Raw genomic sequence first — 16,664 nt, forward strand, 5'->3', positions numbered from 1 at the left:
GGGAAATCAAGACTCAGTCAAGGAGATCCCTTGACGAGAGGGTCTTGTTGACCCACTTCCAGAAGCTCCTGGCCCTTAAGGATTGCCCAAGCCGGGATCTAGACAAGGGGTTACAGTTGTTAAATTCGGCAAGGATCCCCTTGAAGTTTTGGGACTTGGCTTGGCGCTGCTTTCACGGGAAGCTGTATGTAAGGGACAACTTGAAGTACAGGAACTCTGATGAAAGGGGTTGTCCCCGGGAGGAGTGTGGCGACATACTGGAAAGTATGGAGCACTTCCTACTTCATTGTCCCTTTAATACAGAGGTATACAAACGGGTGGGTGCATCCATTGGCTGGCCTAGGCTAGCCAACCTCTCCTATGCGGAATGGGCTTATGGAGCATTCAAAAGTTTGGGAAGAAGGGACCCATGCACAGCTTTTATAGTTAGCATAGTGATCAGGTACTTCACATGGAACGCACAGTGTTTAATTTCAACCCAGCAGAAAGTCCTCCCTGTGGAAGAGGTGTGTAGGAACATTCTAGGTGACCTGGCGAAGGTTCGCTCTCTTGAGTGCGAGAAGGTGGGTACGGATGGGGGTCTCTTACCTCTGGAGAGGCTTCACCTTTGATGTGCCTTAGCCTCAGTAGCACATTTCCTGGTGTTGGGCTGAGGCTTTCACATTAGGTTTTTGTTTTGTATTTAAGATGAGTTTTTGAAGAAAGGTTTGCAAATGACTGAACTTGGGCCTTCGGGTGGATTTTAATAAAATTGGTTTGTATAGATTGATATGGTTGTTATAAGATGTATATATTGTATGATAGGGTAAGTGGGGTGTAGTTAGGTTGGGTGGGATGGGGTGGGGGGGTTCATATTTTTGTGTGGGGAGGCCTGCATCCAGCCCTGGACTATGCGGACATAAGAGGACATGAGGCGAGGGGCTGGGTGTGGGTGGTGGAGGAAGGGCTGGCCTCATGGAGGGACAAGAGGCGGAGGTTGGCCCTGGGTGAAGGTGATGGGATAGATAGATTGGTAGGGTTAGTATAGGTTTGTGTTTTCTCATATATGTGTGTAATATAAAAAAAATAATGTATAAAAAAAAATATATATATATATATATATATATAAAAAAAAAAAAAAATTATTATAGTTATTTGATATTTCTATTATGATTATTTTATGTTTTATTATTTTTTATTGTAAGAAGTTGTAATTTATTTTCTGTTCTGAGCAATTTGTATAAATTTGTATATATTCGGGGCTCAGCCGGATCGGATGTTTACGTTAGGCTAGGTTTCATTTTCTCCATTTTTTTTAGTAGGTATGAATGAGATAGTATGCATGTAGTTGGGCCAGTAGGGTAAGTGTATATACTTTATACCTTGTTTGTAATATTTTATGGCAACGTTTTTGTATTTTTGTATAAAATTAAAAAAGAGTTCCTCAGTATCTGCTCTTATCCTGTATATATGGACACTGCACAGTACTACTTCTCTTGTCCTGTATACTGGATGTAATCCTCAGTATCTGCTCTTATCCTGTATATATGGACACTGCACAGTACCACTTCCATTGTTCTTATACTGTGTGTAATCCTCAGTATTTGCTCTTATTGTATATTTGGACACTGCTCAGCATGGTTGTAAATTGTCAGTACATTTACAGACAGTTCACAACCAGGTTTATTTTTCTGCTCTCTGTGTCCCTATCTCAATTATGAGGATGTTTTTGTATAAATGTGAAAACAGATGAATATTGGATATTAATTGTCTTTACTATGAATTAACTTACAGAAAGTAAAGAGCAGAAGCTTAAAATGGGATCATATGATAAGACCAGCCATATCCAGCCCTGAGCACGTGGTAGTCAGTGGAAATAAAACCAGGCACACAACGATATAGGGGGGAATAGAGAATTTTATTTCATTTATAATTTTATTAATAATGGGACAGATGTTTTGGTGTAAATTCTAAATTAAAGTCAAGGATATGTTAAATCTGTTGACTTTTATTGATTCAGGGGAAGGCGAAAAAACCCCCTGTAGGGGGAAAAACTCCTTCCCGACTCCGCTTAGGGCAGTCAGACTATTTCCCTGGATCAGATATTATTAATCCAGAGGAAGGCGAAAAAACCTCATTGAGCCTCAGCCATCAGCTTCTAATGAGGAAAAATTCCTTCCCGACTCCACGCATGGCAGTCAGATAAGTCCCTGAATCAATTACTAAATAATATGTCCGCAAAGGGTTGGCCAAATTGTACTTTGAATTAGGTGAATGGCTGAACTGAGGGGAGGGCAACTGAGTTGATCCAGAGGAAGGAGAGAAAAAACCCCTTTATGACATCTGCCAATTTGTCCTAATCTAAGGGGAAAAACACTCCTTCCTGACTGCAAATCAGGCAGTGGGAAAATAGTCCCTGGATCAAATGCCCGTACATATACTCACATCGTCCAGTGGGAATAGCTTCAGGATCAGTGTCCGTCTTCAAGATGTTTTCCTTTAGTCCAATTGCAGGGGATTTCCAGGGTCCAGATCTTCTCCAGGAGCTCAGGAGGACATTTTGCTCTGGTGACATTAGAGCTGGTGGAGGGTTTACCGGGTGACAAATGAAAACCCTCTGAAAATGGCCTGATGTTTTAATGGTAAAGGTCCCTTCTTGGCCGCTGCTGCCTCTATTCCGTCCAGGTTGAATGGTGTGGAACGGCGTTGAGGTATAGATGGCTACAAGAAAAAGAAATAGATAAAAAATGAGGATACGATCATCACAATTGGTCATTGACCTGATATGAAGCTTATGCTGGTTGTATTTTCAACATGTAATATGATCACCTTATGTACTCATCCTCCACCGTAATAAGATATACCTTTTCTAGAGAAGTATAAAGCATATTAAATGCCAAATTAGGGTAGTCGTCTACACTCATTACAGGAGTCTGCCTCCAACCAGCTTCATTCAAGAATTATTTGTTACAAATATAATTATTACTTTGGAAAGAGAAATAACAGGAATAGCTCACTCCTATGCGACAGGGACCAGGTGCTCTAGGCCAGATGGCTGTATCACCCGTACAGAGAAAAGTATTGAAAATAAATAGATATATTGGACTGGCACTCTGTATGTGTGGTATAATATGGATAAAATGAATAAAATATAATGTAAAGTGATCACACAATTTAATTCACAAAACTCAAATTACAATAAAATCACCAAAATACATGATTAAAAACTTGAATGTAGTTTAAAACACACTGGAAAACTGCAACAACAATGTTATACAATATTTCATGGGGATAGTACAATAGTGATATTCAGTTCTTTGTATCAAATGAATCCAATAGAAGTTCCTTTATGTAGGGTTTCTCTTATATGAAAGGAAAAAACCAGTTTGAATATCGTTCATCTCAAGAAGTATACATGTGAGATTGCCGCTTGTATGTGCGGTTGTCAGTGATATCCGCAATTTGAAGAGGGCTTTATAGGAAAACGGGTTCCCAAGATAGCTATTTGCAGTCTGTCCAAGCCCGATAAAGTTGGTAAATAAAGTGCTGTGTGTACTAAGGTAGAAAAGCTGGACCTTACCTTAACCCAAATGGCAGTTCAAAGTATGGGCTGGTACAGCATACCTGACTTTCGTTCCGCTGTTGAATGCGTAGTCCCGCGTTATTCAAGGCGACGCCAATGGATCACGTGGTCTATGGCGCGCCTCTAACTTGGTTTGTAGCGAGGTATCGTGAGAGCTAGTGTCCGGACTATTCGTATCTCAGAACGCCGACACGTCACGTGATCTATGACGTACCTCTAGCTCGTGATTGTAGCGAGGTATCGCGGGAACTGTGGTCAGAAGTTTCTGTATAAGAGAATTCTTTTCGCTGGAGCGCTCCAATTTTTCCCAAAAGTGTTCACAGACTTTATGTCATCTGTGAAGAGGCCTCGATCAAAGTGGGAGCTATCAGCTGGTTACGCCAGACGCGTTTCGGGGACCTCTTACCCCTTCCTCAGTGGCAGCTGATCTCCCAATTCTGGGCTGGCTTTATATAGGTCGCCCAGAAAACTCCAAAAAGTGGTCTGGATTCAATGTTCTAGGATTTCGCTCTATTTTCCATATGCGGTTTCACATGCGGTTTCATTGCGTTATTTCGTGTACTTCTGTGTTTTTTGGGTATAGGATATCCGATATTTAGTACTATCTACTCAATGAAGAATAAATGAAGAATAAATGCTGCAGCTATTTGCTTTGATAAATTTCTTTTGTAAAATAGTGCATTAGATGTATGCAATAAAATTTATAAATAACAATAAAAAGATATAGATGATTGAAACATATTGATTAGTATATCTAGAGAATGTGATTTTTACAAAATACATAGAATAAATTATAACATTCTTCTGCAACATTCTCCATAGCAGAAGAATGTTATAATTTATTCTATGTATTTTGTAAAAATCACATTCTCTAGATATACTAATCAATATGTTTCAATCATCTATATCTTTTTATTGTTATTTATAAATTTTATTGCATACATCTAATGCACTATTTTTAGTCGCTATTTTACAAAAAATTTATTTACCAACTTTATCGGGCTTGGACAGACTGCAAATAGCTATCTTGGGAACCCGTTTTCCTATAAAGCCCTCTTCAAATTGCGGATATCACTGACAACCGCACATACAAGCGGCAATCTCACATGTATACTTCTTGAGAGGAACGATATTCAAACTGTTTTTTTTCCTTTCATATAAGAGAAACCCTACATAAAGGAACTTCTATTGGATTTATTTGATACAAAGAACTGAATATCACTATTGTACTATCCCCATGAAATATTGTATAACATTGTTGTTGCAGTTTTCCAGTGTGTTTTAAACTACATTCACGTTTTTAATCATGTATTTTGGTGATTTTATTGTAATTTGAGTTTTGTGAATTAAATTGTGTGATCACTTTACATTATATTTTATTCATTTTATCCATATTATACCACACATACAGAGAGCCAGTCCAATATATCTATTTATTTTCAATAATTATTACTTTACCTACAAAAATACATTCAAGGTGTGAACTAGTGAAAGCACATAAAAGATCTGTATGCTGACATGGATTCCTGGATCTGGAGTTCAGTAGCCCAATCCCTAAGCCTCCATGTTCTGTGACAATTGCTACTGCTTGGTGGCTCTGCCCCCCTTCTTATCACCTGCCAACATGTCCCCCTATCAAGCCCCTGACATTGAGAATCATATACAGTGTATGAAGTGTGTAGACATTCTGTTCATGTACTTACTACAGGGATGTGTGGTGGGGCCGTCCGAAGGGCTTCCACAGAGACCCAGTCAATATGCTGGAAGAAATGATGGCCTCTGATGTTACCGTGGACTCCTAAGCGCTTGGCAGGATCTCTCTGGAGGAGCTGAAAATGAGAAAGGTAATTATAACTTAGGGACTCACGATCTTTGAGCACAATGACCAATCACATTCCAGATCTTGCATTTTTAGGGAATAGCTGGGAAATAAAATCTGCAATCTGATTGATTTCTATGGGCAACTTCTCCACTTTTCTCTTGGGCTAGTTTATATAAATCTGCCCCAGTGTTTATTCTGTCTAAATGCTGGTCTCAGGCTGTAGTATCCGCAATGGGAGATTTTAGAAATCTGTGGCTGCTTGTTACATAAGCTCTGAGGGGTGGACTAAGTTATTCTAAAAAATGTTATCATGGGAGACAGACTATAATGTCTGCCTCAATGCTAACTCTTGTCAGACATTGTGCTATTGCCGATGCCGAGTCTGTGTTGGCTCCGGTCAGGTTGTGGGTCCAGGGGTGACTACTCGGCATCCCCTCTTGTGGAGACCAGTATTTTCACCATGTATACTACAGAAATGATGGTTGTTGTATTGTTATCCTTCTAGCAGCACCTCTGAGGGGCGACCCCCTCCTAAACACTACAGTAGTGAGTATTAGTGAAGGAGATCATGGTGCACTATGGAGTATTATAGGTGGAGATGTCTTCTATCACAGGTTGTCATGTAACATTGTATAAAATACAGTAGTATTATGCAGTAACATACTGACCTTTTTAATGATGACTTTAGCGCCGGAGCGTGTTGTGTCAAATAGTGTAGGATCGTAAGTACACTGACTGGTAATCATTTCATTTAAGATGACCCCAAATGAATACCAGTCCACTCCGACACCATACTCCTCCTCAGCCAGCATCTGCCAGGAAGGAGAGAAGAGTGACTACACAGATTATACTTAGACTACTATTGTAGGGGCTCAGGCTTCGGCGATTGCCAGCATAGTGTAGAATGGAGTCACACAATGTGTTTAACTGGATGAGGCCAAGATATTCTGCCTCCATCCAGCAGCAGATTAACTGCAACCACAAAGTCATCTGAAGGAACCTCACTCATTCATTCGAATGGGCCTATTGCAATATTAGGTTTCTCCACCAGAATCCACTGCAGTGGAAATGAATGGCCACCCTGAGCTTCCCCTGGCAATAACAGCTGATCCCTGAGATCAGTAGATGGTGTGAAGGTAATAAAGCCCTCACACAATCAATGTGGCCCCATCAAACAGGTAAAGTGCAGGGGTGCCAAAAATCAGACTTCCACCGATCTGATGTTGAAGACCTATCCTAAGGATGTGCGATCAGTATTCTGAACCCCTTCAATACAAATATATCAGTGAAAATGATGAAAACTCCCTTTTCCTCACCTCAGGAGCCACATAGCCTTCTGTCCCAGCATATTCGGTGGCTGTGCGGTCTCCAAGCATGTTCTCAAGTGCGAGACCGAAATCCGTGACCTTAATATGTCCCGTCTCAGCCACCAGGATGTTCTCAGGCTTGAGGTCTCTGTGGACGATGCCCTTAGAATGGAGATATTGGATGGCACACACAAGCTCAGCGGCATAGAATCTGTCGGAAAAGTAAATAAATGAATATATTGCGAGGATAACACATAAGACTCTTTCCTAACAGTCACTAGAATAAGAGACACAAAATGTTTCTTATCACTGTCAAATGTGTCTTATGGCCAGGGCTACAGGGTGGCTTAAAATCACATGAACTTCTATTCCAGGGTTTTAAAGAGCAACCAGTCCTAGTCATGTTCTAGAATGGGTTGCTGATGGTCATTAATAACCATTCCCGGAGAACTCCTTTAATACCTGGGAATGTGATTAAGGCTCCTTCACATCAGACTGGGGAGATCTGTTCTCTTCTTTGTCTTTTACTATCAGAAGAAGGATCACAGCACAAGGAAGAGGAAAAACATTCCCTGACATTTCTGGAGGAACGTTTCCCCTCTCAGTCTTCCATTCTTCTTTTGAAGAGAGCAGACAAACAGGGGAGCAGATCTCATCAGCGTGATGTGCATGAGGCCGGACACTGGATCTAATATTTTATGTCATTTTCTAACCGTTTAGCTGAGGTTTTTATTCAGCCTTACCTTGCACTGGGGATGTCAAGCCGCCCCTTCATCCGTAGGAACTGATCAAAGTCCCCGCAGCTCATGTATTCCAGCCCAAGTAGAACAAGCATCTGTGACATAGAAGACGCCATTACTGAACCATCAGATCACATTTACACATTTACTGGACAGAATATAGCCGTGGCTTCTGTAATCCTTCAAGGGATATTCCGCTTTCAGCATGAAAAGGTTATTCTTTATATATAGTGAAAGAGTCTATAATTTTACAATCTTGCTATATCAAGATCTCAGTTATTAGGATCTCTGCTTGCAGTTATTGAATAGGAACCTTCATTGCTTTCCTGCAGCTGCTATAAATCTGCCCTAGACACAATAAACAATGAAGGATCTTGTTACATAACTTCAATACAGTGTTTATGGATAAGCGGTGCAACCAGCAGAGGTGTGTGGATGAGCTGTGTGTGTAGCAGAACTGAGTGTGTATCAGCTGTGCATGCAGCAGTGCTGTGTATGTATAATTTGTTTGCTGCATAGTCAGGGCCGGTGCAAGGATTTTTACCCCCTTAGCCAAGATAAAAATTGCCGTCTTCCCCCTTATCAGATGATCTGCCCAATATCATGACATCACATATGTTCCACCCCTTTCTCAGCATTTAAATTAAAAGAACTGCTATGTTTCCCTTAGGGTTAATCAAGCTTCTTGTAGCTGTCTCCCTGACAGCCGCTAGAGGTGCTTCCGCGATTCTCACTGTGAAATCTACAGTGGGAAGACGCGGAACATAGTTTTGAATGTGTGCACATGCGCATTCGCAGCTGAGAGGAGGATCGGGGAGAAGAGTTCCCAGTGCTGGAGCTGGAGAAAGGTAAGTGTCACTCTCATTCCCCCCCTCCCTTGTCACTCTCATTCTCCCCCCCCCCTCCCTTGTCACTCTCATTTCCCCTGCCCCCCTCCCTTGTCACTCTCATTTCCCCCTCCCTCCCTCCCTTGTCACTCTCCCCCTCCCTCCCTTGTCACTCTCATTTCCCCCTCCCTCCCTCCCTTGTCACTCTCCCCCTCCCTCCCTTGTCACTCTCATTTCCCCCTCCCTCCCTCCCTCCCTTGTCACTCTCCCCCTCCCTCCCTTGTCACTCTCTTCTCCCCCCCCTCCCTCCCTTGTCACTCTTATCCCCCCTCCCTTGTCACTCTTATCCCCCCTCCCTTGTCACTCTCTTTCTCACCCCCCCGCCCCTTGTCACTCTCTTTCTCACCCCCCCCCCGCCCCTTGTCACGCTCTCCTCCTTCTTGTCACTCTCATCCCCCCTCTCTTGTCACTCTCATTTTCCCCCTCCCTTGTCACTCTCATCTCCCCCTCCCTCCCTTGTCACTCTCTTCTCCCTCCCTTGTCACTCTCTTCTCCCTCCCTTGTCACTCTCTTCTCCCTCCCTTGTCACTCTTATCCCCCCTCCCTTGTCACTCTTATCCCCCCTCCCTTGTCATTCTTATCCCCCCTCCCTTGTCACTCTCTTTCTCACACCCCCACCCCTTGTCACTCTCTTTCTCACCCCCCCGCCCCTTGTCACGCTCTCCTCCTTCTTGTCACTCTCATTCCCCCCCTCCCTTGTCACTCTCATTCCCCCCTCCCTTGTCACTCTCATTTCCCCCCTCCCTTGTCACTCTCATTTCCCCCCTCCCTTGTCACTCTCATTCCCCCCCCTCCCTTGTCACTCTCATTCCCCCCTCCCTTGTCACTCTCATTCCCCCCCTCCCTTGTCACTCTCATTCCCCCCTCCCTTGTCACTCTCATTCCCCCCTCCCTTGTCACTCTCATTCCCCCCTCCCTTGTCACTCTCATTCCCCCCTCCCTTGTCACTCTCATTCCCCCCCCTCCCTTGTCACTCTCATTCCCCCCCCTCCCTTGTCACTCTCATTCCCCCCCCTCCCTTGTCACTCTCATTCCCCCCCCTCCCTTATCACTCTCATTTCCCCCCCACCTCTAGTGTAGCGTGGCCGAGCTCTGTTCGGTCCGCGGTACAGGAGCTTTTGTTTCCTGTACCCGGCCAGACTGACAGGAAGTGCACACTAAGTGAGCACTTCCTGTCAGTCTGGCCGGGTACAGGAAACAAAAGCTCCTGTACCGCGGACCGAACAGAGCTCGGCCACGCTACATTAGGCCTCTTTCACGCTTGCGTTGTTGGGATCCGGCATGCACTTCCGTTGCCGGAGGTGCCCGCCGGATCCGGAAAAACGCAAGTGTACTGAAAGCATTTGAAGACGGAGCCGTCTTCAAAATGCTTTCAGTGTTACTATGGCAGCCAGGACGCTATTAAAGTCCTGGTTGCCATAGTAGGAGCGGGGAGCGGGGGAGCGGTATACTTACAGTCCATGCTGCTCCCCGGGCGCTCCAGAATGACGTCAGAGCGCCCCATGCGCATGGATGACGTGATCCATGTGATCACGTGATCCATGCGCTTGGGGCGCCCTGACGTCACTCTGGAGCGCCCGGGGAGCCGCACGGACGGTAAGTATACCGCTCCCCCGCTCCCCGCTACACTTTACCATGGCTGCCAGGACTTTAGCGTCCTGGCAGCCATGGTAACCACTCTGAAAAAGCTAAATGTCGGGTCCGGCAATGCGCCGAAACGACGTTTAGCTTAAGGCCGGATCCGGATCAATGCCTTTCAATGGGCATTAATCCCGGATCCGGCCTTGCGGCAAGTCTTCAGGATTTTTGGCCGGAGCAAAAAGCGCAGCATGCTGCGGTATTTTCTCCAGCCAAAAAACGTTCCGTTCCGGAACTGAAGACATCCTGATGCATCCTGAACGGATTTCTCTCCATTCAGAATGCATTAGGATAAAACTGATCAGGATTCTTCCGGCATAGAGCCCCGACGACGGAACTCTATGCCGGAAGAAAAGAACGCAAGTGTGAAAGAGCCCTTACCCTCCCATCAGTCCTTCTCTTCAGGCTGTGCCCGGGCGGTGCACAATCATAGACGCGCCAGCCCGGGCAGTGCGTCAGCCGCCCGGTGCGGGGGAGGGCCCGCCGCCGTACTTTTGAAAAAAACCTGCGGCAGGACCGGCCCGGCCGCCACTTAACCAACGCTTTTTTTTTTTAAACCGCACGGTTCCGGCGGCCCCTGCTAAACTGTGCCCTAGGCGGCTGCCTAGGTCGCCTTACAGGTGGCGCCGGCCCTGTGCATAGTTTCTGTGTGTATACTGTGTATGTAGAAGAGCTGTGTATATGTGTCTACTGTGTATGTAACAATTCTGTGTGTGTGTATATATATATATATATATATATATATATATATATAATGTGTATGTATGTATAATGTATGTACTGCAGAGCTGTGTGTGTGTGTAATATGCACCTTGAAGAGTTGGGCATGTGTACTGTATTTCTACAATGTGAAGATCACAGAGGGTAACAAAAAATAAATAAATGAAATAATACAGCAGAAGAAGCATGGCAGGACACTGCAGAGCAATGACAGGAGACACTTGGGTAGGTATATTTAATAAGGTGATCACATGCACCATTGCTGTTTGTTACTATGGTCAGCAGATGACACACTGACCAAATCTATTAACCCCATCTACACTAGACCCCAAAATAAGTCACCTCAACCAGGGAAGGTTTGATAAGTGCAAAATTTTGTTTTCTAATTTTCTGTAATCTAAACCCGGGGGCGCCTTATATTCCACAAATATAGAAAATTAGAAAATGATATAATTTGTCATCATAGAATAAATAACCTTTATTTGCTCCTTTAAAGAGTTTTCTCTTTAGGGCCACTGGTGGGTGATCAGTGGAGGTCTGAGGGTGAGCAGTGGATTTTGCTGGGGTGCCATAGCCCCTGAAGGCTTATTTTCTCCCACAAGGAACAATTTTCCCTTTTCCACAGGATAGGTGATAAGTGTCTGATCACTGGGTCCAACTGCTAAAACCCCCAGCAATCCTGAGGACAGAGGCAGTGGGCACCTACTGTGGAGGCAAACCACACAACTGCTATGGGGCCTGGGGGAAGGGGGACCTCCATTCTTCTGATTACTGGGGGTCCCTGCAGTCCTACCAGACCCATTTGCTCTCACATGGATGGTCGCTCTGTCGGCTGCTGCCCCCTTTTTCGGTGGACTGGGTTACAAGTGGAGACATTTGAAAAAAGTGAAGTTGTCAGTAGTGTACCTTGGTCTGGAATGCAAAGTCCGCGTGGATGAGGAAGGGGCTCCCAGATGCCAGCTGTAAGACTCGGTGCTCCACCAACACATCCGCCTCATCACAGTCGGCAAGCATGGCTCTCTTGCTGATGATCTTAACAGCATACTTCTGATGGTTAGAAGTGTCCTCAGCCAAGACGACCTTTCCATAACTTCCCTTCCCGAGCACATGATGGAATATTAATCTCTCCCTGATGTTATCGGAGATTATTGTGCTTCTAGAGCAGGTTGGCCGAACACCGCTGTCCTCGACTAGGGGAGAAAGTAATAGAAAAACAAGTGAAAGGATATTCCCATCTTAGGCATTTCTATCATATGGATTGGTCATATTGATTTGTCCTTCTGTTTCTCCCGAATTTATATAGCCAAGTATAGAACTTGGCTATCTCCAGCAGTCCCATAGACTCTAAATGGTGATCAATGAGGGTCTATACCAGCGATGGTGAACCTTTTAGAGACCAAGGGGCCAAACTGCAACCCAAAACCCACTTATTTATCCCAAAGTGCCAACATGGCAATTTAACCTGAATATCAATATAGTATATCTTCCATGTACTTTATCATTTAGCTATAATAGCCTGCCTACATTCAATGCACTGGCTGAGCCATTCATATTGCGCCCTGTGCTGATGAATGGCAGGAAAGGTCTAAGGCATATTGGTATACCATAGACTTTTTTCAGGGCGCAGGTGCCCACAGAGAGGGCTCTGAGTGCCGCATATCGCTAGGATATATCCCCATTGTCTGATAGGTGCGGGACCCACCACTGGGACCTACAACTATATCGAGAGTGTGGAAAGTGGTGACTGGAGGGCTCCAGGTTTCCCCATTTTCGGCCACCACCAAGCGCTTTCCCCATAGAAGGCAATGGGAGTTCACCACTCTTGCGCAGCCAATGGTCCCATTCTTTTCGATGGGGCCGAGATATTTGTATGGGGCTTGGCTATTTTTGGCAGCAGCCCCATAAAAATTAATGGAGGCAGCCGCGCATGTGTGGTGCACCCTCCTGGACTTTGCCGGCTACGTTTACGAGATAGGTGCATTTCCCAGAGGTGGGTCTCTCACCTATGAGACAATAAGGGCATATCCCAGTGATATGCCCCCATTGTCTCAGGTGGGAATACCCCTTTAACAGAATCCAGCACTGTAGATAAATACAGACTTAGACCAGACTCCAAAATAAATGCAGAAATCAGATCCATTAATAAATACAGACCCCAGACCAAGTGTCTTAACCCCTTTAGGACTGGAATTATTTTACTTTTGGGGTTTCTTGTTTGTTTTTTTATTCTACATTGCAAGAGCCTTAACTTTTTAAAATTTCCTTTCACATAGCCATATATATGTAAAAAAAATAATAATAATAATTAAAAAAAATTACAAATATTCTTTGTATCATCCTTTTCTGACACCCACATTTTTTTTTTCTTCTGCAAAGCCATGTAAGGGCATATTTTCGGGGTGTAGTTTTTTTTTGTACCATAATGTCAAACTTTTTGGCCATTTTAATGTATTTTTGGGCAGCTAGCCATGACAGGCCTGGGACCTTTCACAAGGACACAGGCTGTCATGACAGTCAATAGGAGCCCTGCGATTTTTCCACAGGGGCTCCGATCGGAAGACTTAGGGAACCCCTTCCCTCTGTCCAACTCCATAGATGCTGCAGTCGCGATTGACAGCGGCATCTGAGGGGTTAAAAGACATCCGCATCATAATCAAGGTATCAGTATTATCACTGTTCTCGGTCACTGCTGGCAGGTGTCTCCTGTATTATACAGCCGGCATCCACCACCATATATAGAGAGCGACCTCAACGTGTGAGCTTGATCCATATAACCCTTTAACACATATGACATACATGTAGGTGATTATGCATTAAGGGGAGAGATGATAAAAACTGCAGCCTATGCGCCATTTACTTGCTATTACTCCCATGGAGAGATATGACATTTACTTATACAGTATGGCGCCACCTGGTGTTTAAAGCGTATAACAATGTGCATCTACTGAGCTGAGTGCTGCTGGTCAAAGGTCAGTCGCTCTCCTCATAGCCAGGTCTCTTCACAGTGCTCCTCTCTGGTCACTGCAGAGCAGCTAGAAGAAATAGCTTTCTTCCCTGTGTTCTCTGCAGAGGACCTAATAAAGAAAGGCTTCTTCCATGCAGAAAGATATTTCTATTGGCTCTTCTGCTGGGAACACAGGATCACTATGCAGAGACCTGGCTCTGGAGGATGAGCATGTGTGATCGGTTCCCTGAGGTCAGTAGATGGACCTGCACATTGCTTCACACTTTGAACACCAGGTGGCGCTATACTATGTAAGTAAGTGTCATAGCTCTTCATTAGATTATTTTTACAGAATCTGAAAGGCAATTGTGCTCTATTTTTATAATCAATAAATGAATATGACATATAATGGTGAACCAACTCATTTCCCCTTCCTGACATATCATATACCTATACACTATGCCAAATGCTGCAGGAGAGTGTATGGAGCAAGCTCCACAGTGGGTGCCAAATGTTTAATAAAAAGATCAATAACATCTAAAAAAAAAAAATATAAAGAAGCTAAAAAAGCCTCTTTCCTTTTTATCAAATACAGTAAAAATAAAAGCAATAACAAAATAACCATAATTGGTGTCACCATGTCTGTAAACTTCCAACCTAATAAAACATACCACGTGATAAATGCTATAAAAAACACACACACAACGCGAGAAGTTTTTTATTTTGTACATATAGTAAAACATAAGAAAAACAATGTACATTTATTACCGCCATGACTGTGCTGATCCGCGGGATAAAGATAACGTCATTGTTACTAACTGAACGCCATAAAAACAAAAAGCTTACAAACCTGCAGAGCAGACCCCTGAATACAAACCCTGGAATAAATACACCCCATAAGAAATACAGACCCCAAATCAACTAAATGAATACAGATTGTGTCAAAGCTGCTGCAGAACAGCATTACACAGCTCAGACGCTGCAGAACATCTTTCAGCTCATTACTGGGGGGCACTTTCCCACTTATATATTCAGGTCAATATTTGGGATCAGTATTTGTAAGTCAAAACCCAGAGGAAGCTACACCGAGAGAAAGGACGATGGAAACCTCTGTATTTCTTATGTGTTCTGTATTCCTGGGTTTGACATACAAATAGTAACCAAAATACCCCAGCGACAGTGGCCTAACTATTGAGGAAGAGGTTCTGCAGCAGCTGAAAGGTGTAACATTATTAAGAATATTAGAAGTCACCTTGGAGGTCAGTGATCTGTAGACATGAGCCCGGCATGTGACCTTCTACATTTATATGGACCTGGAACTCCTGATGACTTCTAATCATTTACAATAGGGGCACATTGTCGCATCACTTCTATGCATGCAGGGTTGTTACAATGTTGTACTATACACAATATAGGCTGCTGTTTATGACAGCCTGTATTCTCCCCATGCACAGGCTCTGCTGACAACTCATATAAGGACACTATTGGGGGATTAGAAATAATTCTTATAATAACATTAAGGGGGTCATTTATCAAACTGGTGTAAAGCAGAACTGCCTTAGTTGCCCATAGCAACCAATAAGAGTCCACCTTTCATTACTCACAGCTCCTTTGCAAAATGAAAGGAGGAATCTGATTGGTTGCTATGGGCAACTAAGCCAGTTCTACTTTACACCAGTTTGATAAATGACCCTCTAAATACTTAAAATGGAACTGTGTACAGCCTAATTCACACTTCACTGCCCTAGCCCAGTATCTATAAAGACAGAATGGCTTGTTGCTGCCCCCAAGGAACTGAGCACCCAGGGTATATGCCCGCTAGCACCCCTCCCCCACCCTTAGTAACACCCCAGCTATAAATGTGGACTCCCCTTCCTTCTGCTTGTCTCAGGTCTCAGCTCTACAGAACAGATTAATGTAAAGTTTTAACAATGTGTCCAGGATGTATAGCTTCTGTATTACTGTATGTGTGGATATACCTGAGACTCCCTGGTCCTCCTGCTGGTCTTCTTTCTTCAGGATGTCATCTTCTCTCTTGATCCGTGACTTCTTTCCATCTTTTGAAGAGATGAGGATGAGTTTTCTCTTCTTCCCGCACTTTGGCTGTTTAGTCACTTCTTCCACTGGACTGATGGGTTGATTAGGAGACATCTTCTCAGAGGAGCTGGATGTTATCCTCTTCTTCCTCTTCTTGCTCCTCTTGGGTGTCTCCGTGTCTTCATCAGGTGTGGTCAGGATGGTCCGACGCTTCTTCCCTCCTTTCCTCCTGATGATAATCTTCTTTTCTTCCTCCATCTTCTTCTGCTCATCAGCCGATGAGTCAGAAATGTGTCTCCTTTTCTTCGCTCCTCTCGTCCTCGCAGCAATCTTCTCAGAATCCATCGTAGCGCTTTCCATCAGGTAAGCAGATATGTCCACCGTCGCCAGTCAACTCCAACTGCCACTTCCAACTGCCACCTGCCATTCAGACCCGGGCACCACGGTTGCCTTGGCTACATGGATTGTGATGTGCCCAGTAACTGGCCAATAGCGTTCAGCCATTTGTGCCAGGCTTTTAGTTTACTGTGAGCTTTGAGGAACACATTGGAAACTTTTATGAAATGTGAAATTTGCTGTATAAAAATGGCAGGAGACACATGTGCCATATTGATGAAAAAATTATGTCTTTATGATAAATCTCTGTATTATGCCATTCCTCTGGAAATGTATGAACAAATTGACAACCTATATAGTTCCTACATAGTCTGATTGTAGGGACAAGAGGAATAGTACCAGCAGTTGTCAGGCTGGGGCTACACAGAAACATTTTGTAGCTCTACTGATTGATTTTTTTATTCTGTCACATGGATTATCACTAATAAAGTAAAACTATTCCCATGTAGAACATAACACCTCCTTCCCTGATGTACCTTCCATTCAGCATTTCTCATATTCTACCTTGCCAAAATCATCTTTGTATTATATGCAAATTAGGCAGTAAGGTGCCCACATTTTCTTTCAACGGTGCCCAGGAACTCGCCCATCCAGTGCCCAGGCCCTCCAGC

General features: G+C 44.0%; 1 protein-coding gene across 1 annotated transcript; it reads right to left on the bottom strand.

Annotated features, from left to right (window-relative positions):
* Window positions 1-2,571: 2,571 nt before the first annotated feature.
* LOC120992219 (protein kinase C delta type-like) lies at window positions 2,572-16,002 on the bottom strand. Its single transcript, XM_040421096.1, has 7 exons — window positions 15,600-16,002; window positions 11,583-11,866; window positions 7,435-7,526; window positions 6,701-6,902; window positions 6,053-6,196; window positions 5,266-5,391; window positions 2,572-2,700 (listed from the first exon to the last, which is right to left on the bottom strand). Exons 1-7 carry the CDS (start codon window positions 16,000-16,002, stop codon window positions 2,572-2,574), a joined length of 1,380 nt encoding a protein of 459 aa, XP_040277030.1.
* Window positions 16,003-16,664: the final 662 nt, after the last annotated feature.

Source organism: Bufo bufo, chromosome 1, assembly GCF_905171765.1.
Source record: "Bufo bufo chromosome 1, aBufBuf1.1, whole genome shotgun sequence".
Lineage (NCBI taxonomy): Eukaryota > Metazoa > Chordata > Amphibia > Anura > Bufonidae > Bufo > Bufo bufo.